Here is a 25,736-nt window from a genome sequence, read left to right as displayed (position 1 = left end):
CTTGAGCCCCAGTAATTCACTGGAAATTACTTTTTATTTACTTTGTATGGAGTTTTATATTTATGTGCTTATGTTTTCCCCCAATAGAGTGTAAGTTTCTTGTGATCAGAGGTTGTTTTGTTCTTGTTTTTACATCCCTGTTGCCTACTACAGTGCCTGGCACATTTTAAGTGATTAATAAATGCTTTTATGAATGAATGAATAATTGGAGAGATTGGGAGTTAAATGAATGATGTCTGAATTACAGACTATTTTGCATATTAACTTTAAATACTTGCTGTTTATTTAGATTGAGAAGTGCATTATTCATTCATCTGTTAATTAAATGCTTACCAGGTATAGAGCACTGTGATTGGTGTTGGAAGAAATACAAAAAACAAATAAGTTATGGTCCCTGTTGTTGTCAGCTCACAGTCTAATGGGGGAAAGAACACACATATAACTATCTAATAACCATAAAGCATAATAGAATATGATGAGAGCATGAGAAGTACAAAGCCCTATGTGATGTCCCAGGAAAGAAATAGTACTTCTGACTTAAAGGATGAAGAAAGACTCAATGAAGAAGATTGCACTTAAGAAATGTAAAGTCAAATTCTCTAGTAACAAAGCTTGTTTTCAGTTTGTTGCCATTGCCCCTTCTCTTTGGCCTTACTTTTTCTACTTTGAGTATTGTAATGATAATATATTATAATGCTTTAACTTTTCTTGCCTCTGAGGTTTTCTGTACTGTCATGAAGATTTTTTTATGGTGAAGCTTGGCAGAAAAGGATTATAGTTTAATGGAAGAGGATGTCTTGAGCTTTCTTACTTACCCAGATTGACAGACAAAGCATGTATTTTTGTGTGCCAGGCACTATGCTAACATTGGGGTTACAGATACAAACAAGAAGATACTCCCTGATCTCAAGAAGTTTACATTCTAATGGGGAAAGACAACCCCCAAAATGGAACTAGAAAGGGAGGGCCAGGTGTATATATGTGGAGGTTTCATTCCAGAGAAGGTGGGCAGACTTTCACCTCTTAGGGTCAAGAGGCTGAGGGGCAGAATCCAAAGTTGCAGTGGGAAGCCAAGGATGATTATAACTAGAATGTAGGCATCACTGTGAGATGGCTGGGAAGAGCATATTGAGTTCCTTTCCATGGCTGACATGCTTTTTTAAAAATTTCTCTTTTAACCAAGAATCCAACAAACTCAAAGTACAGAAGGTGGAACCTTGGAACAGTGTCCGTGTTACATTTAGCATCCCCCGGGAAGCTGCAGAGCGGTTACGAATTCTGGCTCAGAACAACAATCAGCAACTCCGGGACTTAGGAATTCTCTCCGTTCAGATTGAAGGTATTTCACTCTGCCATTTGCTCATCTTGGTAGTTTCAATTATGGCAGTGGTAGGAATCACCAGGAATAGAAAGCCTGAATTGTGTATTAGAGCAGCTTTATAGATATTTTTAAGTTATGTAATTGTCAGGCCTGTCGAATGATGGCCAGATCATAAACCAATCTGTGTTTCCTGTTTTAGCAGCTAAGAGTGGAAGATGGGTTGAGGTTGGTGCTGTCTTGTCACTCTGCTACCCAGTCCCCTTTGGGATCCAACTATACTGCATTTGTGAGTGATAAAATTCATGGATATAACAATGGTTATCATGATATAAGCGTAGTTTTCTAACTTTAGGGTATGTGTGCAGTAAACCTTAGGCCACTTGTTCCCCCTTCTCTCTGCCCAGTGATCCCCAAGACAAAAAGTAGAGATGGTGGTGACCACTTTTGCTTTGCTAATAGGAGGAGGCACGGCCATCCTATTGGCTATGGCTGGGGCACAGTCCTCTCCTTCAAGCTATCACTTCCTATCCTCCCTATTCTGTGTTTGGAGTAACATTGGGAACAGTCTTTTTCTAAGGATCATTCATAACCTTGCTATAGATTCTTGGCAACCTGACTGAGTTATGACTAAAGATTGGGAACTAGTGCTTTAATAACTTTGTTAGGTTTCTTCAGGATTTTAACTAAATTGAAAAGACCCTGGCTTTAGCATACTTAATATGTTCATGGTTTCCTTTCTTCTCTTGGAAAGAAGGAGAAACTTGAGGTTTTCATTTTAGTTCTTACTTAATTTCATACTCTCCTCAGACAATCTCTGCTAAAAGGGTTGCTCCTGTAGGGTGATAGGCTTTCCATGGACAAGTCACAGTATCCCTCTAGAAGCCCCTAGTAAACATGTGCCTTCCTGGATACACAAAATTAATACTACTGATTATGTCATCAGTGTAGTGTGAACTTTGAGTTTTTTAGTAGTGGAGGATGAATTTGCACTGGTTGTTCTATTCACTTTCTCTCTGTCCTCTTTGTAATTAAGAGCCTTAGATTGACTTACAAAAATTTTAGAGCTACGGGAACTTAGATAGAGATCATCTGATCCAAACCTTATTTTACAGTAGAGAAACCTGAGTCCAATAGAGTTTACACAATTGGCCACAGTCACACAGCTAGTTAGTAGCTCAAAGATCAACACAGGTTTGACTGTGGAACAGAGCAAAGTACTTTCTTGGCTTTATTAACACCGTATTTTAATCTGCTGGTTATATAGCCAGCTTCCTTCAGGAAGGAAAGTCAAGAAGTCTTTACTGCTGCATGTTTTTAAACTCTAGTCACCTGTGCTTCTCTCTATCCACAAGATGGGGCTATTTTCCTGGAAAGAAAACTTGGGTAAACAACCACATAGTTTATTCTTTGGAATTCCTTTGTTTCGTGTATGGACCATTTCTCCTTGTATAAAAGTCAGTAAATAATACTTTGGTAAATGGATTTTGTTTAATAATTGCCATATCCAGTTCAAATTTAACGGTTAAAATCGCTTCAGCATTGCGCATCTAATTAAATCTTTTCAGCTCAAGAAGTGGTATCTGGCACCAAGTTTGGGGGAGAGAGGTAAATCCCATCTGGATATTGTCTTTCACTGCAGTGATTGTCTAGAATTCTAGAACTGGGAGAGACCTGAAAGGCAATCTAGTTCAACAAATTTGCCTTGGGGCTAGACTCTTCTATACCATCCCTTGATAAGAGGTTGACCATTTTTGGGTTAAGTTCTGTTTGGGTTGTCTCTGCTAGAAATGTACAAAGAAGAAGAAGGTGGAGGGAGGCCTTTTTGATGTTCTTCCTGGGGACTCAGAATTCAAACTTTTGCCAGAGGATTATATGGAATTTTCCAACTTTAAAAAAGCTATGACACATTTGTGAAATTACTGAGAACAATGAGGAGCAGTCATTTTTTTTACTTTACTTACACTTCTCATGGCAACCACTTTATATGTATACCTACATGGTGCCAGTCCTGACACTCTCTCCAGCCTGTTCCATACTTCTACCTTATTTTATTTATGCATCAAAACATCTTACTGATTGGGAAGCAGTACATTAATGCCCAACATGGAGAGATTATGAAGGGCCTCAGCATACTTCATGTCTATTAGTGTCATAGGGAAGGACTCATTTATCCATGGGGTTCGTCTGATTCATAGAAAAAACTTAGCAGCTAGAAAATTAGTTTCTTCTGAAGATATTAAGTAAATGACCATTCATCAGGAATATTACAGAGGTAATTCCTGTATTGGGAAGGAAGTTGGACTAGATAATATTTGAGGTCCCTTCTAATTCATAAAATTATATAACTGTAAGATCTTTTTGTACCTTGATTTTTATATTTTAGTGGGGGCCTTTAAGTTTGGAAATTTGGCATTCTACAGCTGCCAGAGCAATTTCTACTTAGTGGCTTTACCTGTTACCTATCACTAATTTTATTTTATTTTTAAATTTGTTATTGATGGTTTTATTTATATCTTTATTTCCAAATATATTCCCTGCCTCCCATCGTCACAGTGATTTAGACAGCCTTCGTAGCAAAGGATAAAAAAGAAAGGGAGGAAAAGCAAAACTAAACAACAAATCAGTATATCCAACAATATATACAGTATTCCATACCCATGGTACCCTGTATCTACAAAGTAAAGAGGGAGATACATTTTCTCATCTGTTCTCTGGAGCCAAGCTTAGTTCAGCTTCATTTTTTCTTTTTTTTTTCTTTTTATGTTTTTCCTATTTACATTGTTACCATGTAAGTTCATTTCCTGGTTTTTTTTTTCTACTGACATTATTATTGTATAAGTTCATTTCCTGGTTCAGTTCACTGAATCATTCCAGCAGTCTTCTTGTGCTTCTCTGAATTCTTGGGACATAATGATATTCTATGACATCCATATGCCATGATTTGTTTAACTCTTACCCATTTGATGAGCTTCTACTTTATTCTCAGTCTTTGCAGCACAAATAGTGCTGCTCTGAATATTTTGCTATGTATGGAACTTTTCTAACTGACTTCTTTGGCATATATTTGCAGCCAAAGGGTCTAGACAGTTTTAGTGACTTCTCTTGCATGTTTACAAATTGCTTTCCAGAATGGTCAGACCAGTCCACAATTCTAAAAATATATGAGTGTGCTTATTTTTCTACAGTACTTCTAAGACCAGTCTTGTCTTTTGACATGATCTCCAATTTGTTTGGTATGAGGTGAAGAAACCTTAGATTTTATTTGTTTCTTATTGGTAATTTGGAGCAGTCTTTCATAAAGTTGTTAATAGTCTGTACTTCTTTTGAGAACTGTTCATTCATATATATCCTTCGACCACTTAACCTTTGAGGAAAGGCCCTTGGTCTTAAATATTTGTGTTAGTTCTTTACATACTATGGATATCATATCTTCATCAGAGCTGTCACTAATTTTAAAAGCCATCTTTTAAAGATTGCTAGACCTAATGTTTTGCCTTTTATGTTTAATAAAAGCTGCCCTTGAACACCATACTGGTCTGTTGAAATGCTTTGCTTAGCTGACTGGTCTGTTTGGTAGATAGTGAATTATTAGTCTTGTTTTTGGAAGTTTCATGGCACCTACATTTATGTAACCCTTTTAGGTTTCAGTTTGGGGTTGTTGAGTTCCCTTTTAATTTCAACATACACTGCTTTGGAGAATTACAAGGACCTTATTTAGTGCTACAATAGCCATCCTATATTCATGTGAGGACTCTTTCTAACATTGTTCTGGGCTGAATGTATTTAGCATTAGGAATATTGAAGTATCATTTTAACTGTCTGTCCATGGTATGCTGTTGGCTGTATTATAGTGAGTCTTCATTATATAATCTTTCTGCAATGATAACAAATATAGTGACTTTTGTGTACAGGGCAACATGCTAGACCTTAGGAGAGTTTAGGTAAGACACAGTTCCTTCCATTTGGGAGGGGGCTAAGACACGGAGATAAATAGCTTTACTACACAATGGTACTTCTGGTAAGTAACCCCCTTTGGTCAGGGTTCCAGAAGGAGCCATATGATACTGAATTCTAGGCTTTATATCTTTACTCCTATATAATACTAACTTGTATAAAGGCAGGATGGCAGAGTGGATGGAGAGCCAATCTCAAGGCCAGGAAGACCTGGCTTCAAGTACTGTCTCTGGCACGTACCGGCTGTGTTATCCTGGGCAAATTACTTAACCTCTTGTTGCTCTTGGTAACTCTCTGAGACTGTAAGTTGCTAACCTGCATTGGGATAGGAAATTTTTTCACCCAGGAATTCTTTGTATCAATGAAATAACAGTTCTAGCCCTTGTCCCTAATACTACATTATAGAGTTATAATTCTGTTGTTTTTCAGTCATGTCCAACTCTTCGTGACCCTATTTGTTGTTTTCTTGGCAAAGATTAGAATGGTTTGCCATTTCCTTGTCCAACTCATTTTGTAGATGAGGAAACTGAGTCAAACAGGGTTAAGTGACTTGCCCAGGGTCACACAACTAGTAAGTGTCTGAGGTCAGATTTGAACTCAGGAAGATGAGTCTTCCTGACTATAGGCCCAGCACTCTACTCACTTTGCCCTCTAGCTGCCCAGTTATCACATCCTACAGAAATGATTGACATCTAGCCAGTTAGGACTGTATACTTAAGTCTGTTGGGAAAGATCCAGCTCATTCTCAAAATTGTCCTTGGAAGCTTGATTATTCTCATTGAAGTAGTTTCTTCTTTTCAACCTGATTGCCCTTTTCAGGGGAAGGTGCAATCAACCTGGCTCTGGCTCAGAATCGAAGCCAAGATGTTCGAATGAATGGCCCCATGGGAGCCGGGAATTCTGTTAGAATGGAGGCAGGATTTCCCATGGCAAGTGGTCCAGGTAAGAATTAACTTATCACTATAGAGTACTTTTGTTAGTAGCCATTTGAACTCTCTGGGACTCATTTTTGGTTGGCTGTATCATTTATGGGAGGAAAAGAATGTCAATATATTTAATATTTAATGTAATATTATTGACTTATGACATGTATAATATATTGTTGTATCAACAATCCAGCTAACAGCTTCTGTGGGGATGTAAGATCCACCAACAACCAGCACCCAGAACGCTGCCAACAACAGGTCCTTTTGATCTGCTTTACTTAAGGAAAGCAACTGTTATCACATCAGATACAAATCAATGGCTCACAATTGTCTCAGTGCTGAGAAATACAAAAACATCCCACTTTATCTGCCCTATTCAAACAAAGGCCAGAATCATTAAAGGTCAACAGCAAAAAGTCCCACCTTAATTACTATTACAATTGTCCATACATTTATTTAAGAAACAACCAGTTGTCAGTTTTCAGCATCCTCAGTGAATTTGTTTAGCCTCCTCAGTGAAATGCAAACTAAATGTAATATTGACCTAAGCCAGACAGAAACAAACAAATCTTTTGGGAGGGAAAGAAAATAAACCAAGTCTATCATATAATTCAATTGAATGACTTGCAGTGAAGTTTATGTTTTGGGACAATTTTCTGCTGCTACTTTTCTTCCATTAGTAACTGATTAATGAAATTTCCCATTTTACTTAAATCTTAATATTCAGCTACAAAGAATATGTATTAATATATATTATATACATGTGAATATATGAAAGCTCTGTGATTTTTCAAAAAAATTTTTATTGATATATTGTATTTTTAAGCTTCACTAAAATTTTCCCTATTATCCTTCCTTTCCATATAACAAATGATATTCCCTTTGTGTACTATGTTTTCTTTCATTTTTAAATAAATTTTATTGGTATCTTTTGTTCATTTAGATTACCAACATTTCCCCCAGTATCCCTTTGCTGTCTTAGAGAGCCATCCCCTGTGACAAGTAATAACTTTTTTAAAAAGAGAAAAAAAAATCAACAGAACTAATCAATCCATTGAAAAAGTCTGAAAATATTTGCAGTGTACCACATCCATGGACCTTCCACCTCTCTGCAAAGTAATGGGGTGTGTGTGTGGGTATCTTCATAGCCCTTCTTTACAGCCATCCTTATTTTATCTAATTTTGCAGCATTTGCTCTTAAGTTTTTCTGTAGTCATTGTATATATTGTTTTCTTGTTGCTGCACTTTGCATCATATTATGTAAATAATATGACAAACAAGTTAACAAGCAGTTATTAAGCACCTTTATATGTAGTGCACTGTGTTAAGCACTGGGGTACAAAGAAAGGCAAAAACAATTTGTATCCTCAAAGAGCTCACAGTCTAATGGGGAAAATCATAAGTAAAGAGTTGTTTACAAATAAGATATTCACAGGATAAATTGGAGATAATATCAGGGGGAAGGAGATAAGATTTAGAGGACTGGGAAAGACTTCTTACAGTAAGAAGGTGGGACTTGAGCTAAGACTTGAAGGAAGCCAGAGAAGCCAAAGAAGCCAGGAGGTGGAGATGAGGGAGATGCACATTTCCTTCTCTGTGCATAGGAAAGAACTGGGGAGAACACCCACAGCTGGGAAGTAGAGTGTCATGTACAGCGAGTAGGAGGCCAGCGTCACTAGATTGGAGCATGTGGAGGGAAGTAAAGTTTGTGAAGGGCTGTAAAAGCCAAACAGAATTTTGTATTTGATCCTGGACATGATAACGGAGTGGCTGGAGTTGATTAATAAGAGATGACATGGTCAGATATGAACTTTAGGAAGATCATTTTGACATCTGAACACGGGATGGACTGGAGTAGGGAGAAACTTGAGGTGGAGAGACCAACTACCAGACTGTTGCAACAGTCCAGGTGTGAGTTAATGTAGACCTATGCCAAGGTGGTGGCAGTGTCAGAAAAGAGAAAGGAACATAGAATGAGGGAGCTTTTAAACATAGAAATGACAGAACTTGGCAATAGATTGAACATGAGGCGTAACCCCTAGGTTGGGAGCCTGGGTGACCAGAATGATGGTGATACCCTCAACCGTAATATGAAAGTTAGAAAGAAGGGAGAAGTGTTGGGAAGAAAGATAATGAGTTCATTTGTGGACATGTTGAATTTAAGAGATCTATGAGACATACAGTTTGAGATAGTAAATAGGCAGTTAGAAATAAGGCAGCTAGGTGGTGCAGTGGATAGAGTTCTGGGCCTAGAGTCAGGAATACTTGAGTTCAAAACCAGCCTCAGACACTTAGTAGCTGTGAGACCCCGAACAGGTCCCTTAATCCTGTTTGCCTCAGTTTCCTCATCTATAAATTGAGCTGGAGAAGGAAATAGCAAACCACTCCATTGTCTTTGTTTAGCAAGTGCCAAATGGGATCACGAGTGAGACACAACTGAAACACTTAGATACAGTAAATAAATTATCATCCACTCCCTGCTGTTGTTTAATTACTTCTTGTTTTGGGGATCTGGCATCTATGAGATGGATCAGCAAGCAAGTACAGTTGTCTAAAAAGAGCTTCCAGTACATCTTCTATTTTGGTCTCACTCCTTCTGTTCTTCTTCACCTCAAACTCCACTACTTCCATCCCTCCCTATTTTCCCACCTTATTATCCTTGTTCTAGCCTTACTTCATAGTATTAACTTACTTAACAGTATTAACTCTACAGTTAATCAATTCAGCTACATATTGTTTTCCACCCTTGGATAACTCCCTTGTCCCCTGGTTCTCTCAATCATTATTCTGAAGAAAGTCACACCTCTGTGCCAACTGGGTTCATTCCAATGTCATGTTATCTTATCTCAACTGGACTCTCATTATGTGGCATAATTTTTATTCTTTCTCTATTGTTCTTTCCACCCGATTCAGCAGTAGTTCCAGACTTCTCCTTTCTCCTCAATCCTCCAGCTCCTCTAATATAACCTATTTTCTCCTAGCAGTCCTTACCTCTTATTATCTTGAGGAAGTTGAAGTGATTCATTAATTCCTCCATCTCTTTTATTCCATATCTTAAAACTTCTTAACTACTTCTTCACGCAGCCCCTTTTCCTTATAGATGAATCTTCTTTCCAAAGTCAACTCTTCTATGCCTATATATAGGAGGTCTTCTCTCCTTTCTTCTGTGGAAGCTAATCCCATCAATCATTTCTTTCATCTTCACCCTCTTCCTATCCATTGGCTCCACATTGTGACAACAACCTGCCTCAAACTACTTATAAAAATGCTTTAAAAAAAACCCTTCACTTGACCCTGCCATCTCACCAAGCTTTCATCCTATGGCTTCCTTTTTCTTGCCACATGCCTAGAAAGAATCATCTACACTTGCTGATTTTACTTGATCATCCATTCACTTCCTAGCCCCTTGAAAAATGGTTTCCAAGCCTCTCTTATCTCTCTTCCAGACTTCCCTATTACTTTTGAGGGCACTTCAGTCCTCTCATTTTTTCAGATTCCCCAACTTGGAGTAATCCTCTATTTCACCTCATCCCCATAACCATCAGTTGCTAAGTCTTGCTGCTTCTCCTTCTGTCACGTTCCTTGCATCTGTCACATTCCTTCAACTCACATGACCACCACCCTAGTTTTCTAGCGTTATTTCATACTACTCCCTATTTGTGCCTTTTATGTTCCATTCATAGCTTATCTCTGAACTTGCCTCTTTCATTTTCTCCCTCTCTATTTGCACAAGCCATCTCCTGTGTCTGGAATGTAGTTCCTTCTTATTTATACCTCTCAGAATCCTTTTATTCTATCAAGACTCATCACAGGTGTCCTTGTCTATGAAATTTTTCTTGACCTGCTACACTACCCCGCCAAGTTAAGTGCTCTTTAGTTTTCCGTGTATACTTTATTTTTATGTCTGTTGTATCTCCTTAGTAGGATGTAGGCTTTTTAAGAGCAAGGACTGTTTTTTGTTTTGTTTTGTTTTTTGTCTTTGCATCCCTAGAACAGTACATAGCAGCAGCCTATAGTACACAGTACATAACTTAATAAATATTTATTGAATGGGGCAGCATGGTATATTGGAAAACTCTGAATTGGAATCAAGAGACTTGTATTCAAGTCCTAACTTTGACACTTATTATCTCTGTGCCCCTTGGCAAGTCACTTCATCTCTCTGATCTTCAGTTTCTTCTTCAGTAAAAGAGAGAATTATAACACTTATACTGCCTGTCTTAACAGGGTTGTTATTAAAAACAACAGCAGCAACACTTGGTTAACCTTAAGGTGCTATGGAAATGTGCATTTTGAGAATGACTCTAAGTTATTACTTTGCTCTAAGAAAAACTAATGGATTCTAAAATTTTTTGTAGGATTAATAAGGATGAACAATCCTGCAGCTGTTATGATGTCCCAGGGTGGAAATGTATCTTCTTCCATGATAGCAGCTGGTGCTAACCCAGAGCTGCAGACCAGAGCACCCCGACCTGCTTCACAGTCAGGTAATGAACTCAGGTATAAAGTCCATTATGAAGTGCAGGATGGCATCAGGTGGTAGTATGTAGTTAGTTATTCTACAACTCTTTGTTGTGCTGAGCTCCCACCCACTTGTTTAGGTTAAGAGTATGTTGAGAAGTAAAAAGGAAAAAGTTAAGCAAAATGATTGGATCATAGATTCATGGAGTTAGAAGGAACCCTACAAGTCATTGAGTCTTTCCCATTCATTTTACAGATGAGGCCCAGAGAGGTTAAGTTATTTGTTAGTCTGTTTATACTTTGTTATGTTTCTGGAGAAGGGAACACGTGGTATTTGTCTTTTTGAACCACTGATTACACATTTTTAAGTCTTTGAATAAATATTGTAGTAGTTGATGGAATCCTGCAGCTCATCATTTCACAATTCAAATTTCTTTTTAAAGAATTAATTGTTTAAAAAAAAGAATAAATTGTTATTAATGTCTCTATGTCTATATCTATATCAGCAAAATTAACCAACATACTGAAAAAGATATTCTATATAGTGTTACTTACCCATTGTCCCCTACTTCTGCAAAAAAGAGGAAGATATACTTTTTTTCTACATTTTGTTTGGGGTTAAGTTTGTCAACAAACATTTCTTAAGTACATATTATGTGTAATTTTTTTTGTCTTAATACCTCTCATTTCCTTAAAATGACAGAAAGTACTTGGGATAAAATGGGGGAAGACTTCTAGGTTATCTCTGGGAATTATCTCTTTAACAGGTTAATAGAATGTGAGCAATGAACAAGCATTTCTTAAGCACTTACTACATGCGAAGCACTTAAGATACAGATAGAAAAGCAAAACGGTACTTTCTTTCAAGGAGCTTATAATCTTACAAGGCGATATAACACACATAGAAGGTTTGAACACACAGCCAGATGAAAAGGCCCCCGACCCTTAGTTTTGCTTTAGCAACAAAGTAGATGGTAGTGCATCTTCTTTAATATTGTTTCCACTGATAAAGCCATATCCCTTTCTGATACTGAATCATTTGAGAGTGCTTTGGTGACAAGAACTTTCCCCAGTGTTTTGTAATTGTGGCTGTAGCACCTGCAGAAGCAGTTGCTAGGTCTTAGGTCCACAAGAATTCATTTTCTGAATGATAGCTGCAAGAATTGTGTTGGAAGCGTAGAGAATGCTATTCCAAACACCACATTTTACAAAGCAGGAATCAGATACAAAAAGATTTAGGTGCTTAACCATTTTTATCTGGGATTTTTGATCTTTTGCCTATGTAAGCATACTAGCAATTAGCTATTTTGAGAGCCATTAGCTCGTGTTTATTTATACAGTACAACAAAATTTACAAAGCCTTTTCCTTATAAAAACCCCCTGAGGTAGAAAGTGTGTTATTATTTCCGTTTTTACAGAGAAAGAACCTGAGGCTCGTAAAGGTGAAGTGATTTACCTATAGTCTCTAATGAATGTTGGAGCCAGAATTTGAACCTGGATTTTGTGACTGAATCTAGTTCTCTTTTTATTATTCTGACCTGCTTATTATTTCATAATTTTTTGGTAATTATTAGATTATTTTATTTCCTTAATCTTGTCAAGCAAAAAAAGTATTGCTTTTTCTATTTGAAGATCATGTATGTTCATAGAGTCTCAGATAAAAGAAATATGAAAGGCTTGCTATTCCAATCCAAGATCCTAGTAATAACTAATAGGATATAAATTTTGAGCTGTTTTTCTCATAGTCTGGTTTAGATTTATTCTGTTTTATTTTACTTAACACCTTTATTTGGTCCCCTTTGTAACCAGTGATACAAATTCCCAGATAGCTGGTCCAAATTAGGCATAGGGATTGTAGCTATGGAACAGAGCAGAGGTAACTAGATAATACAGGGATTAAACTTTGTTGTTGTTTGTCCTTCTTCTGGAAAAAGACCAGGGAGGTGATGCCATTATATGCAAGTGAATTGAATTTAAATGAGGGAGGGCTGTACAAAGTCACTAGCCTCACTTTCTCCTACCAGTGGCAAGATATAGATCAAGATGGCTGGAGATTGCCCCAAATGCAAAAGGAGACTTTGACCTTTTTAAGCTAAGGTCTTCTATGGGCCTCAGTTTGACTGAGGTAACGCCCATTCAATGATTTAAGGCTAGGTAAGAAATGAGGCAGAGGATGGCCTTCTTACTTAGTTTAAAAAAAAAAATCAGTCTGGGAGGGAAAGACCCACTGGGTTTCTGGCCAAAACAGAAACAATTGCTATTTACATTCACTGAGCCAATCAGGGCCCAAACACTGACCAAGTGGGGCTTGGCTTAGACCTACTGTTGGCCAATCAATGAGGAGAACCTGAGTGATTTGGTCTTAAGGTGTGGTCCTTAAGGAAAAACAAAAGGTTTCAGCTATGAAAATTTACATTCCTTTCAGCAGAGTACCTGCAAATAAGGATATGATACCCTGTGTGGACAGAAGGAATGGAAGGAAGTAAAAAAGAAGGAGCTGCGTTGCCCAACTGTCCAATTCCAGTTGGGTCTCTAGTGGGGCAGCTCCTATTTTCTACTCACAGAGTTGAACCTTGGCTTCATTACTGAGCTATGATCTAATTCAGGGGTGGGCCACAAGTGGCCTGGAGTCTGCAGGTTCCCCACTCCTTTGGAAATCAATTCTTACTATTCACGGTCATCTGGGAGTGAACTTGATTTTATCAACCCTTCTCAGTGTTTATCTTTAGGTCTTGAATTCTTTACATTATGGAAGTAGCTTGTGATCTCTTCCATTAGTGCTTAGCCCCCTCCTATGGTGAGAAGCACTAACTTAAAATTTGTTACTTTTTTTCCCCAAACAGTAATAACTTGCTTCCCATCCTCCCCACATTGAGAATGAAAAATCTGTCACAAACTAATCAAGCAAAACAAATTTCTGCATTGACCATATTCTCATAGACACACACATAGATATACATATGTGTGTATGACTTGTTAACACCTACTTATTGAGCCTTGAGAATCCAACAAAGGCATTGACTTTAGATGACGTTGATCTTGTTATCTTAGGCAGAAAACGCATTTGTTCACCATTTCTTAAAGTCCTTCCCTTGTTTGACCATTTTTCTCTTTGATAGCATTAGCCACTTCAAGTGCTCTAGTCTGTCTAAGTGTCTAGTGTCTAGTAGTCTGTCTAAGCACCAACCATGTTTGTTTTCCACTGGACCTGTGATTTCACTGGTATAGGGAACTCCCAGTAAGGAAATTCCTCTCCTAGTGTAGTTTGGAACCTACTCTAACACTTGTCCATTGCCTGGGACGCTGACATTCTAAGTCAGAGGCAGAACTTGAACTCATATCTTCTGATTCCAAGGCAGGATGATTGATTGCCCACTCTGCCATGCTGCTTCTTGCATGAGCACTTTGCAATTGAAACTTTTTTGATTCTTTTAAAGCCCATGAGTAGGCCTTTCCTTTAGGATTCTATTACCGTCTTTAGGTTTTGCAGAAGGCAAATGTATGTGTGTATGTATGTGGCTAGATAGGCACACTCTGATTTTCTTGCTCTGTTCATTTAATACTGCGTAGTAAATACCTATACTTTCTTTTTTACTGCTTTTATGTAATTGCTTAAGTTTGATATCAAACATGATAACACATGCACACATGCTCAGTTTGCTTTACAACAGTCATCCTTTTGGTGCAGTTTCTAGTCCAGTCAAATTAACAAATATCTATTAAGTACTTGTTGTACGCCAGGACCTGTGCTAAGTATTGGTGATACAGAGAAAGGCAAAAAGTAGTCTTTGCCCTCAAGGAGCTGACACTCTGAGGGAGATAACATTTAGACAACCAAGTAACAAACAAGATACAGCAAGATAAATTGGAGGTAATCTAAGAAAGAAGGCACTAACGTTGGGGCATCTAGGTGGCACAGTGAGTAGAGCACCGGCCCTGGAGTCAGGAGGACCTGAGTTCAAATCCAGCCTCAGGCACTTGACACACTTACTAGTGGTGTGACCTTGGGCAAGTCACTTAACCCCAATTGCCCTGCCTTCCCCCCTCCAAAAAGTTAAAAAAAAGAAAGAAAGAAAAAAATAAGAAGGCACTAGCCTTAAAATTGACTAGGAAAGTCTTCTTGAAGAAGGTCGGATTTTAGCTGAAGTTTGAAGGAAATCAGGAGGCTGAGCATTCCAGGCATGGGAAACACTCAGCGAAAACACCTGGAGTCAGGAGATGGAGTGCCTTGTTTGAGGAACAACAGGCAGGTGGTGTCACTGGATTGTAGAGTACATAGAGGGGAGTAGAGTGCAAGAAAACAGGAAAGGTAGGAATAGACCAAGTTATATGGAGGGCTTTAAGAAGGCCTTCACTTTAGAAAGAGAACTTTGAAAGCTGAGGGGAGAACGGACTGGAGCAGGAAGGGATTTGTGGCAGAGAGACCCACCAGAAAGCTTATTACAGTAGTCTAGTCTTGAAGTGATGAGGGTCTCCACTAGTGTGGTGGTAGGGTCAGAGGAGAGAAAGGAGCATATGTGAGAGATGTTTTGAAGATTGAATAAACAGGTCTTGGTAACTGATTAGTTACAGGAGATGAGAGACAATACAGTGAGAGATTAAGAATAACACCTATGTTTTAAGCCTGGTTGACTGGAAAGATGGTATTGTCCTTGATAGTAAGAGAGGAGTTAGGAAGAGGTAAGAGTTTTTAAAGAAAGATAATGAGTTCAATTTTTGAGATTTTGTTAAAGATGTCCCTGGGACATGATATCCAGGTCAAGATATACAATAGGCAATTGCTTTGGGTGTCAGGAAGGAGGTCAGAGCTGGATAAATTGATCTGAGAATCATCTGCAGAGAGGATAAATGAATCTATGAGGCCTGTTGTGTCCTAAGAGAGCCTGATATAGACTGAGGATCAGAAGGCCTGGGATCGATTCCCATCTTTGGCACTTAGTATGTGACTGTGGGCAGGTCCCTTCTCTTTTTCAGCCTCTTTAGAGTGGGGATAATTGTACTTAAGCTGCCTGTAATAGAGTTATTTTGAAGAAAGTGTTTTGTAAGCCCTCAAATGTAATAGTGATTTGTAAACCTTAAAGTGCTTTAGAAAAGTGAGCTACTGTTATTTTTCAGTGGCATTAGGGGAATGATCCATTTGTTTATTTTCTTTAAAACAGATTCAGTGGATCCACTCCTTTCTGGGCTTCCTCTGCAGCAACAGAGTCATACCTCAGGGTCTTTGGCTCCTCAGCTCCACCAAATGCAGCCTGTACCAGTTAATAGACAGATAAATCCACCTAATTTTCAGCAGCTTCAGCAGCAGCAGCAGCAACAGCAGATGCAACCTAGACCCCCACAGCAACATCAGCAGCAGCAGCCACAGGGAATTCGGCCTCCTTTTACTGCCCCCACTCAGGTGCCTGTGCCTCCTGGCTGGAACCAGTTGCCTTCTGGAGCTCTTCAGCCTCCACCGGCCCAGGGTGCTCTGGGTACATTGACAGCAAATCAAGGGTGGAAAAAAGCCCCCCTTCCTGGTCCTATGCAGCAGCAGCTTCAGGCAAGGCCATCTCTAGCCACAGTACAGACTCCTTCCCACCCTCCACCTCCATATCCCTTTGGAAGCCAGCAAGCCTCACAGTCCCACACAAACTTTCCTCCAATGAGCAACCCAGGTCAATTTACTGCTCCTCAAATGAAGAGCCTTCAAGGGGGACCTTCCCGGGTTCCTACCCCACTTCAGCAGCCTCACCTAACGAACAAGTCTCCTGCTTCGTCTCCCTCCTCCTTTCAGCAGGGATCTCCTGCATCATCTCCAACAGTTAACCAAACACAACAGCAGATGGGACCAAGGCCACCTCAAAATAACCCTCTTCCCCAAGGATTTCAGCAGCCTGTCACTTCTCCTGGTCGAAATCCTATGGTTCAACAGGGAAATGTGCCACCCAACTTCATGGTGATGCCACAGCAAAATCAGGGTCCACAGGGTTTACATGCAGGTCTAGGAGGTGAGCTGCACTGAACATATTTTTGCCATTCAGTTTCTTAGAGAGAAAAATTGCTAGAACTTCATCTGGCTTTTTCATTTGGCATGGGAAAAGCTATAATGTAAGGATCTAATTCATGGTCTATACTGCATGGTTAGTGTTGTCACATTAACTTAGCTACTTTGATGTATTGTATGATATGTTGGTAATTAAGCCAGCCATCTTTGTACAGATGCGGGTAACCAGATTAGATGTGTTCATTTTGTTGTTTGAAATCCTTTGACTTGTCAGCTAAGAAAATGTGTCAAGAAAAGCACATTTTCCCTTCCCGATCTATCTGTTGAATTTAGTACGTTGTGGTTATTCAGTAGTTTTAAGTCCCGTTTGACTCTTTGTGACCCCATTTGGGTTTTTCTTGGCAAAGATACCAGAATGGTCTGCCATTTTCTTCTCCAGAGATGAGGAAACTGAGGCAAATTGAGTTAAGTGACTTGCCCAGGGTCATACAGCTAGTAAGTGTCAGAGGCTGGATTTGAACTCAGGAAGGTGAGTCTTTCTGATTCCAGGACCAGCTCTCTATCCACTGCACCACCTAGCTGCCCCTTTTAGTATACCAACTGCCAGTAAAATAGTAAACATGAACTTTTGATAAATTTGGTAAAACTTTGTTAAAATGCACAAGATGAGTTCAGAACACATTGACTTTTACAGTATTATAATGCAGATAGCTGCTCCTTAAAGAGGGAGCTACACTAGTTATACCTAAAGGAGATTTATTTATTAATTTTTAAGGTGTCTCTCGTATGAAGAAAAAGCAATGGAGCTTAATGTGTGAGAGGTAAAACGATTACCGTAAAACTTATCCATCTCCATGTTTATTTATTGTTATCAATCATTTATCTAGTGCACAAGAATGTGCTTGGAGCTTTTCAGTAAGACATAGAAAGCACGGTTACAATTATCATCTGATAAACATGCTCAGAAAAGAAAGTCACTTCCCCACCCCCAATATACTCCTTCAAGCTCTAGTACAGCATAGTAAAGGCATGTTCTCATAGTTTCTGGTGAACTTGAGTTGCTCATTTATCTTTTCACTGGCTTGCAATTTATTTTATTGACATGGGCTATAGTTATGGCTTTAATATTTGCATCTCTTGGAGAAAAGGGCCCTACCAAATTCATGTTTTCCGGAAAAGAAAAATAATTTCCACCCCAAACTTCAGCCCCCCCCCCAACATTCTGGACATTCTGATACAGATCATCAGCCAGGTTTTATCTGGGTCCCACTCTACAGATTTGATTACTATCTTTTCAGGTACCATCGGATAGTGCAAGGGGACACGCTATTAAATAGATGTATAATTGTATGCAAAAAGTGTCTTTTAAGGAGAATGGGATTGAAAACATAGCACTTTTAAAGAGAAACATGTTTAATACAAGTAAATTGGAAAGAAGATTTTTGATTTAAATGCCTTCCATTGAGTCCTTGATGGGCTCACCTAAGATGATCTCACCACATCCAATCGGATATTATTTACTCTCCTAAATTAATTCTCAGACATCAAACCTTGTTACAAAAGAGAAGCAAGATTTCAGCCACTTCATATTATAATGATTCTTTGTATCATGACCACCAGAGGATGGAGCAGAGAACCTTAGGGTAGGCTCTGTGTTAAACTGATGATATCCTCACTTTGAAACTTCTCTCTACCACCCATTATAAGGAGACCCAACACTATAATATTTAAGGGGGGAGGGAGACATGGAGGAATATTGTAGAAGGAAATATCATTTACCTCTTGAGATGGGATTGAAGCTACTTATCTATTTTTAACATCAGGACTCAACTATTCACCTGATATGTTGCATATCAACCTGTTCTCATGCTTTTTTGTGCATTTCAAGGTTTAGCATGTTCCCTTGTTTCAGATGCTCCTTTGGGGTCTGTGCTGAGGAAATTCGGATTTTCCGGATTTGGTAGGCTACAGAACAGTGTGAGCACGTGAACCTAGTTGTGCCAGTGAGCTCTGGTCACCTCTAGGTAGCAGATTGCCCTCTTTTCCTTGGCATGTTCTGAATATAAATTTTTTAATATTTTCTTTTCATTTTGACAATGCTCATGTGAAAGATTGTGTTGATTTTTTTAACCATCTTTTCTGAATTTATAAAGATATAGCCAGTGTGACTAAAAAACCCTAAGTAAGTGGACTCTTCATGCTGTTCATCCTTCCTTATTCATTCCATACTTGAGCAGAAGTGCAAATTTGCTAGGTAACTGCCTTACTCATTGTTTTCTATTAAGGAATGCCTAAACGGCTCCCACCTGGCTTCTCGACAGGACAGCCCAATCAGAATTTTATGCAAGGCCAAGTGCCTTCAACAGCCTCTGGAACCCCTGGGAACACTGGAGCCCCTCAGCTACAAGGAAACCAGAGTGTACAGCACACAGGTTTGTGTCTCTCTCCCTCTGTCTGTGGACAGGAATCTTTCATCTTACTGATTTTATCTCTCTCTTATGCCAAATTTGAACAGAGACTTGAAGCTGGTTGGGGTAAATAAAACAACACAGTTACTGTCTTAAGATATTAAGGATTGTCTTGCGGAAGAGGGATAAAACTTATACTCTTCTCCCCTAGAGGGAGCCTCATAGTTGGAAATTAAAAAGAAGCAGATTTCAGCTACCTGTAAAGAAAGACTGCTTAATAGAGATATTCCCCAATGGTCTAGACTACCTCAAGGCTCCCTATTGCTGGAGGTATTTAGACAGAGGCCAGATAAACCACTTGTCCAGGATATTAGAGAAGGAATTCACCCATTGAGATAGAAGTTAAACTAATTGAGCTTTATGGCTTCTTCTAAATCCTAGGATTGTGTGATGAATATACGTCTCAATGAATGTCAGTGAAATAGACTGTCTTTTGGGAACAAGTTGAGGAAGTTAGCACCTTTATAGCCTGCAAATTAGTTAGGGAAGGGATTTCCAAGAAAGGAGCTCAGGTCAGTGACTCCCTTCTTTGGCTAGAACTTTAAGCCTCCAATAAAGTTTTCCTATAATTAAGATATTTCTGTGATTATTCCTCACTTTAACCCTTTCTAAATTGAAATAAGGAGAAATGGAATTTGTCCACATCTGGGCCAGGTTAACTGGCAGCCAGTGCACTTGAGAAGCTGGGTGTAATGCTACCATCAACAGCAGCTGACCATGTGTTCTCGGCCGAGTGAGTAGAGCTAGATTGAAGATAGGTGAAAATAAAGGTCAAGGAAATCTGTAGTGGGACTTTTCTCCACAATATATTTGAGAAGTGTTAGGTCCTATGGATAACTATTTTAGAAATCAGTAAATTAAATATATACTGCATATTAACTTGATTCACACAGAGAGTAGCTCCTGGTTCCTGTGTATTAGTTGCAGAAGCAAGAGAACATCCTAGTGCAGTCAGTCCACGTAGTATACTACACTTACACGAAACGTATTGGGAGAGGCTGAATCTGATTACTCCAGGAATGAGCCAAGAAGTGCTCAACAGCCCAAATTTCGTCTCTCTGATTATATATGTACCAAATGACTATTTCTATTCCTATCTTACCCCTTTATGTCAAGGCATCATTTAAATTCTGACATTGGTCTGATGCCATCAAAAATACCTCGCTAGCGCTATGTTCTTACTTGGGGTTAATTTGATCATTCGGTCCCAGTTTTAATTGCGTATTATTTAAGGATTAGAAAAGCCTTGTTTATAGCTGGTGAAAATTCATATGACATCTTGAGAAGGAAGGGCAGTTTCTTTGACCTTTCCTATTGGATATGTAACAAATAGTGTTTGCCAGGTAGCTGAAGAAGAAGGTCCAGATGAGCTTCCCAAGAAACCTTGTAGGTCTCTCCAACTTTTCTTCAGAATTTGCTTGTTAGAAAGGAAGCATCTTCTCTTAAAGTCTCTGCACTTGCATCTTATATTTCCCCAGCTGCTCTTGAGGCAAAGTTTAGTTCACTGACCAAAAGTGTTTTTAATTTTCTTCATCTTGCAGGTAGCAACAATCATCTTATTCAGTATTGACAATGAGATTATGTCCTCTTCCCTTTGTAATCTGAGAGAATGTAAGCTTGATTATCCAGCAAAAAATTTGTATCATTGAGTTGCCAGGCAGGAGTGGGGAGAACTTGTTTACCTCTATCCCTGTTGTGCAGTAAGATCTCAATGTAGATGATTATACAGCGTCACACCTTTATGACCCAGAAAACCCACCAAAAGCACTCTCAAGTGTGTTGACAGGTAATGGTATTTAAATTGGTCAATCAGAATGGTGGGGAGTGGGGTATCTTTGTAGTTAAGGTAATTGGAATGTACTAATGCCAGTTGACTCATAAGAATTTCTTTCTGAAGTCATGCATTTTCTTTTAAAGGTGGCCAAGGAACTGGTCCTCCCCAGAACCAGATGCAAGTATCACACGGGCCACCAAATATGATGCAGCCCAATATGATGGGACTTCATAGCAATATAACCAGTCAACAAACTAGTAACAGTGGAGTTCCCCAGGTGAACATGGGCAGCATGCAAGGTCAGCCTCAGCAAGGACCCCCATCTCAAATGATGGGCATGCATCAACAGATTGTATCCTCCCAAGGACAGATGGTGAACTCTCAGGCTCAAGGAGCCCTGAACCCTCAAAACCCAATGATCCTTTCTCGTGCCCAACTTATGCCACAAGGCCAAATGATGGTAGCCCCTCAAAACCAAAACCTTGGGCCTTCACCGCAAAGAATGACCCCTCCCAAACAAATGATTCCCCAGCAGGGCCAGCAGATGATGGCACCACATAATCAAATGATGGGACCTCAAGGCCAGGTCTTGCTACAGCAGAACCCAATGATAGAACAAATAATGACCAATCAGATGCAAGGAAATAAGCAGCCATTTAATGGTCAGAACCAATCCAATGTTATGACGGGACCAGCTCAGATAATGAGAGGACCAACTCCAAACATGCAAGGAAATATGGTTCAGTTTACAGGACAGATGGCAGGACAAATGATGGCCCAGCAAGGCTCTGTGAACAGCAATCCATCTCAGGTTATGGGAATTCAGGGGCAGGTTCTAAGACCACCAGGACCTGGCTCACACATGTCCCAGCAGCATAATGATGCCACTACCCCCACAAATAATGAAGTCAACATCTCCCAGATGATGCCTGATGTTTCCATGCAGCCATCAAACATGGTGCCACCCCACATGCAGGCAATGCAAGGAAACGGCACCTCAGGGAACCACTTTTCAGGGCATGGGATGCCTTTTAATGCGCCCTTCAGTGGAGCACCAAACGGAAATCAGATCTCCTGTGGTCAGAATCCTGGTTTCCCTGTCAATAAAGACGTCACTCTAACAAGTCCTTTATTAGTGAATTTACTACAAAGTGACATATCTGCAGGCCACTTTGGGGTGAACAATAAACAAAATAATACAAATGCAAATAAACCCAAGAAGAAGAAACCACCGAGGAAGAAGAAAAGTAATCAGCAAGGAGAACTTAAGTAGGTTGAAATGATCTTGCCTAAATGTTATTTGTTTGTTTCTGTATCAAGGGGGACCCTGTAGTAGATAAATCTCTAGACTAGGAGTGAAGAGAATTGAGTTCTAGTCCAAGCTCTGCCACCAAACTGTAATTTTTAGGTATGTCCCTTCTCTCTGGGTCTTAGGGTCCTCTATACAATTGGAGTTGGAATAGATGATTTCTTCCAACTCTTCAGCTTTAACATTTTATGCTTCCACGTTGTCTTATTTAGTCAGCCTTCTAGACATTTAAATCACCTGCTGACTAATAAAGACTAGTCCTAGGGAGCCCATGGCTTATCCCCCTTGGGAAGTCATCAGGGCCACTGTAGCAAAAGAAATGGATCCTCAGCTGCTATTGACTATATATTCTCAGGTTTAATTATAACTAGTGAACCAGAGTGGGTAAGTATGTTTTGAAAAACAGCCTATGTGACTGATAAAGCAAAACCTGCTTAAGAAAGCTCCCAGCTGTTGCATAGAAAATGGTTTTTTTGACAGGTGTCTTCATAGAATATTGGTTCTTAATCATTTCTAGAGGCTTAAAATCTATGTTAAGAAGATTAGACACTTCAAATCAGGCCCCCTTTCTATCCCTGACAGATGGGTTCCTTGGACGTTCACTGAAGGCAGAATGATTAACAAATTCATTTATACTGTTTCCAAAGGCTGAATGTTAGTTTGACTTGTTTTTGCCTTGATGATAAATGTTTTTTGTTTGTTTGTTTGTTTTTGTTATGATAAGTGTTTTCAAGGAAACTTTTAATTGTTTCTCTCTGCTTCAAAATGTAAGGCAGAAATGTAATAGTTAGAATTTACTAATACATTAATTGCTTCAGTGAAGGTAGAAAAGGTCAATCCAAATATGTAATTAGAATTGACAGTAGAAGTATAAACTGGACCCTAATTAATGAATAGCTAATTGTTCTTCCTTATGCCTGGTCTGCACTTTAGCCCAACATGTACTGCAACAAAAATATGTGATAGATATTAGGCTACAGAGCAAAGGCTTTAGCTATTGCAGATTTCTACTGTGACAGCTATAGCTAAATTAAAAACATCAAGTCTGATAAACCACTTTTTACTTGTAAGAACTACATTTTTAAAGACTCATTTTATGGTTGAGATCTGGCAAAAATTGATTTGTCAGATGAACTGCCGCAGAAGGTCCATTGGGTTCCTGTTCCTTGGAAGTCTTCCTGCAGAGGCTGAATAATCACTTGATGGGATTTGCTATGAGGGTTCCTTCTGTGTATTGATTGAATTAGATGGCGCTGAAATCCCTTTCAACTCTCATTCTGTGATTCTGTTAATTAAAGAGGGGTTACCTTGCACATGTTTTTATTTAACCATCTGGGACAAGAACCATGCTGTTTGAAAGTTACCTGTTGGTAAAGTTAAAAGTAAACATTTAGTGCATAACTGCTTCACTGCTAATCTTACAAATGGCTTTGCCATGATTATATTTTTTCAAGATTAGTGAGCAAAGAAAAGAACAAAGTAGTATTAAGATTGGCAGCCTTAAGATTGAATCTAAAGTAGAAAGTGTCTGCTTTATGTGAGATAAGTATACTTTGAAAAATCTGTGATTTCAACATAGGTACTCCTAACACTGATGCAGATTATAATCTGTTAAAGAGTTCCTTTGGCAAAGAAGAAATACCCCCCGGTGGTCTCCACACCAAACTGAACTTGTTCTTAGGTGACAGAAACATAACTTGATTTGCTTGTAGGCTTAACCAAAGTTTTTACTCATTAGCTTCCTTGAGAACTCAAAGCCCCTTCCTTCCACAACACTGTAATGAGAGCTTCAAAGAAGACAAAAGAAGACCTTGAATCAGGTTGAAAAAGATTGGATTCGTTAAATGGCTTGTTAGTTTTGGGGAGAGAAGTTTTCCCAAATATATTTCCCTCCCCTGAAGTTAGTAGTGTTCTTTTTATCCCAAGATGAATATATTCGTTGAGATTTACTTAGAATGTAATGTTAGGGTGGCTACAGAATAGCACTGTATTTCAAATACTCCTATTAAGAAATATAGCATGCACCTAGCAAAACCCCTTCTTGCTTTAAATAAATTTTATAGATCATTTCATTGGTTTCCCTAAGCCATAAGGATGTTTTGAATCAGACTCTGTAAAAACTCAGTATTTTGTCTGGTGCAAAGGGTCATTTTGTGAAGGGTAAGTTTGGGCAGGACTTGAATCTGTCATTTCCAGGACAGTGGAATGTCAGTTAGCATTACACTTCTTTAAGGATGGTCAGGGCTCTGCAGCTTTTGAGCTTTCCTGGTTTGGCTTTGTGAATGTGGACAAGCCACTTAACCTCTGAGTTCCTCAAGGGAAATCTTTAAGACTGAATTTCGGAATAGGTGCTGATCTGCATTTATAAGAGGAAGTAATTTTACCTAGAGGACAGGTTATCAACAATTTGTAGAGATACAGTTTTTGTTATTTGTGTAACTTTGTTTTGTGCAAATTTACTGAGTTTCTAAAAGGTCTCAGAATGTTACATACTAACATATCTGTGTTTAGAATAAGAATTTAGTAAGACTTGGCTAGGCTTGACATTTTTCCCCACAGGAAAAAGGACAAGACTTTCTATTAATCAAATCCCACAGTATATATTCTCTTGTTCTTAAGACAGATGTGTGCAGTTGCAATCTTTAACATTGGAAATTCTTTGACTGTTTCCTATTATTTTAATCATTTAATACAGTTCATAAATTAAATATTAGAATTGATAACAGAGAAATTAACATTGTCCCACTACTTGTTCTTTCCATCCTTGACTGTCTAAACTTTGCCTGTTTGCTGCAGAAGTTGGGGATGGGGGAAATAAGCTGTAGGAACTTTCTTTCCCAAAAAGGTTGTATGACCTGAGTCAAAACACTTAAGTTTTCTAGGCCTTTTTCCTAAAAAGGCATAGAGGGTTGAGATCAGTTTTTTGTGGGTTTTTTTGGGGGGAGGGGGGGTTGCTTCAGCCTTTTTTTTTTTTCTTGCAGTTCAGGGACTGGCTGGAGGGAAAACGCATGTGCTTTCCCCAACCTCTGACCTCAACCGTGTAGATTTTGCAATATTAAAGATAGAGCAGATCTGTGTGGTGACCTTTATGGGCCCCTCTAGCATTTCATTTGCTTTTATACTCTTAAATGTGGTAGATGATAACACCAGGATGTTTTACTTCACATACAGGTAAAATCAAGTGCTTTTAGAGTCACAGAGAATCTAGAAATGTTTTGATTTCTGAAATAGAAAATAGTGATTCAACTTCACTCCCAACAGCACTGTTCTCCCTCACTTTGTGCGGAGTTGTGTTTTTGAAAAATTGTGTAAAAATCAAATTATGTATTTAATGCAAAAAACACAAGGAGAGCTTATAATTTAAAGATTACTCTGATTTGTTAATGATCATCTAAGTTTTGTATATTTTCATACATTGAATAAGTGATACAACAAAGGCATAATGCTTTTGTTTTCTTTGCCAAGAAGGGTGATCTTTTAAATAGGTCACAAATGTTTAATGAGGAATTGGAATCTAAGATAAATAATGAGATAGTGAAA

General features: G+C 38.8%; 1 protein-coding gene across 4 annotated transcripts in view; it reads left to right on the top strand.

The window, feature by feature from the left end:
• Positions 1-25,736, top strand: part of NCOA6 (nuclear receptor coactivator 6) — a 67,318-nt gene that overhangs the window by 20,230 nt on the left and 21,352 nt on the right. For all 4 annotated transcript variants that reach the window (XM_036748807.1, XM_036748806.1, XM_036748804.1 and 1 more), the window contains exons 5-10: positions 1,184-1,339; positions 6,095-6,217; positions 10,560-10,688; positions 15,822-16,649; positions 18,931-19,077; positions 21,031-22,156. In XM_036748807.1, coding sequence (XP_036604702.1) covers positions 1,184-1,339; positions 6,095-6,217; positions 10,560-10,688; positions 15,822-16,649; positions 18,931-19,077; positions 21,031-22,156 — 2,509 coding nt within the window. The remainder of the gene's footprint in view (positions 1-1,183; positions 1,340-6,094; positions 6,218-10,559; positions 10,689-15,821; positions 16,650-18,930; positions 19,078-21,030; positions 22,157-25,736) is intronic.

This window comes from Trichosurus vulpecula, chromosome 3 (genome assembly GCF_011100635.1).
Source record: "Trichosurus vulpecula isolate mTriVul1 chromosome 3, mTriVul1.pri, whole genome shotgun sequence".
Taxonomy (NCBI): domain Eukaryota; kingdom Metazoa; phylum Chordata; class Mammalia; order Diprotodontia; family Phalangeridae; genus Trichosurus; species Trichosurus vulpecula.
This window is presented reverse-complemented; position numbering and strand designations above follow the sequence as displayed.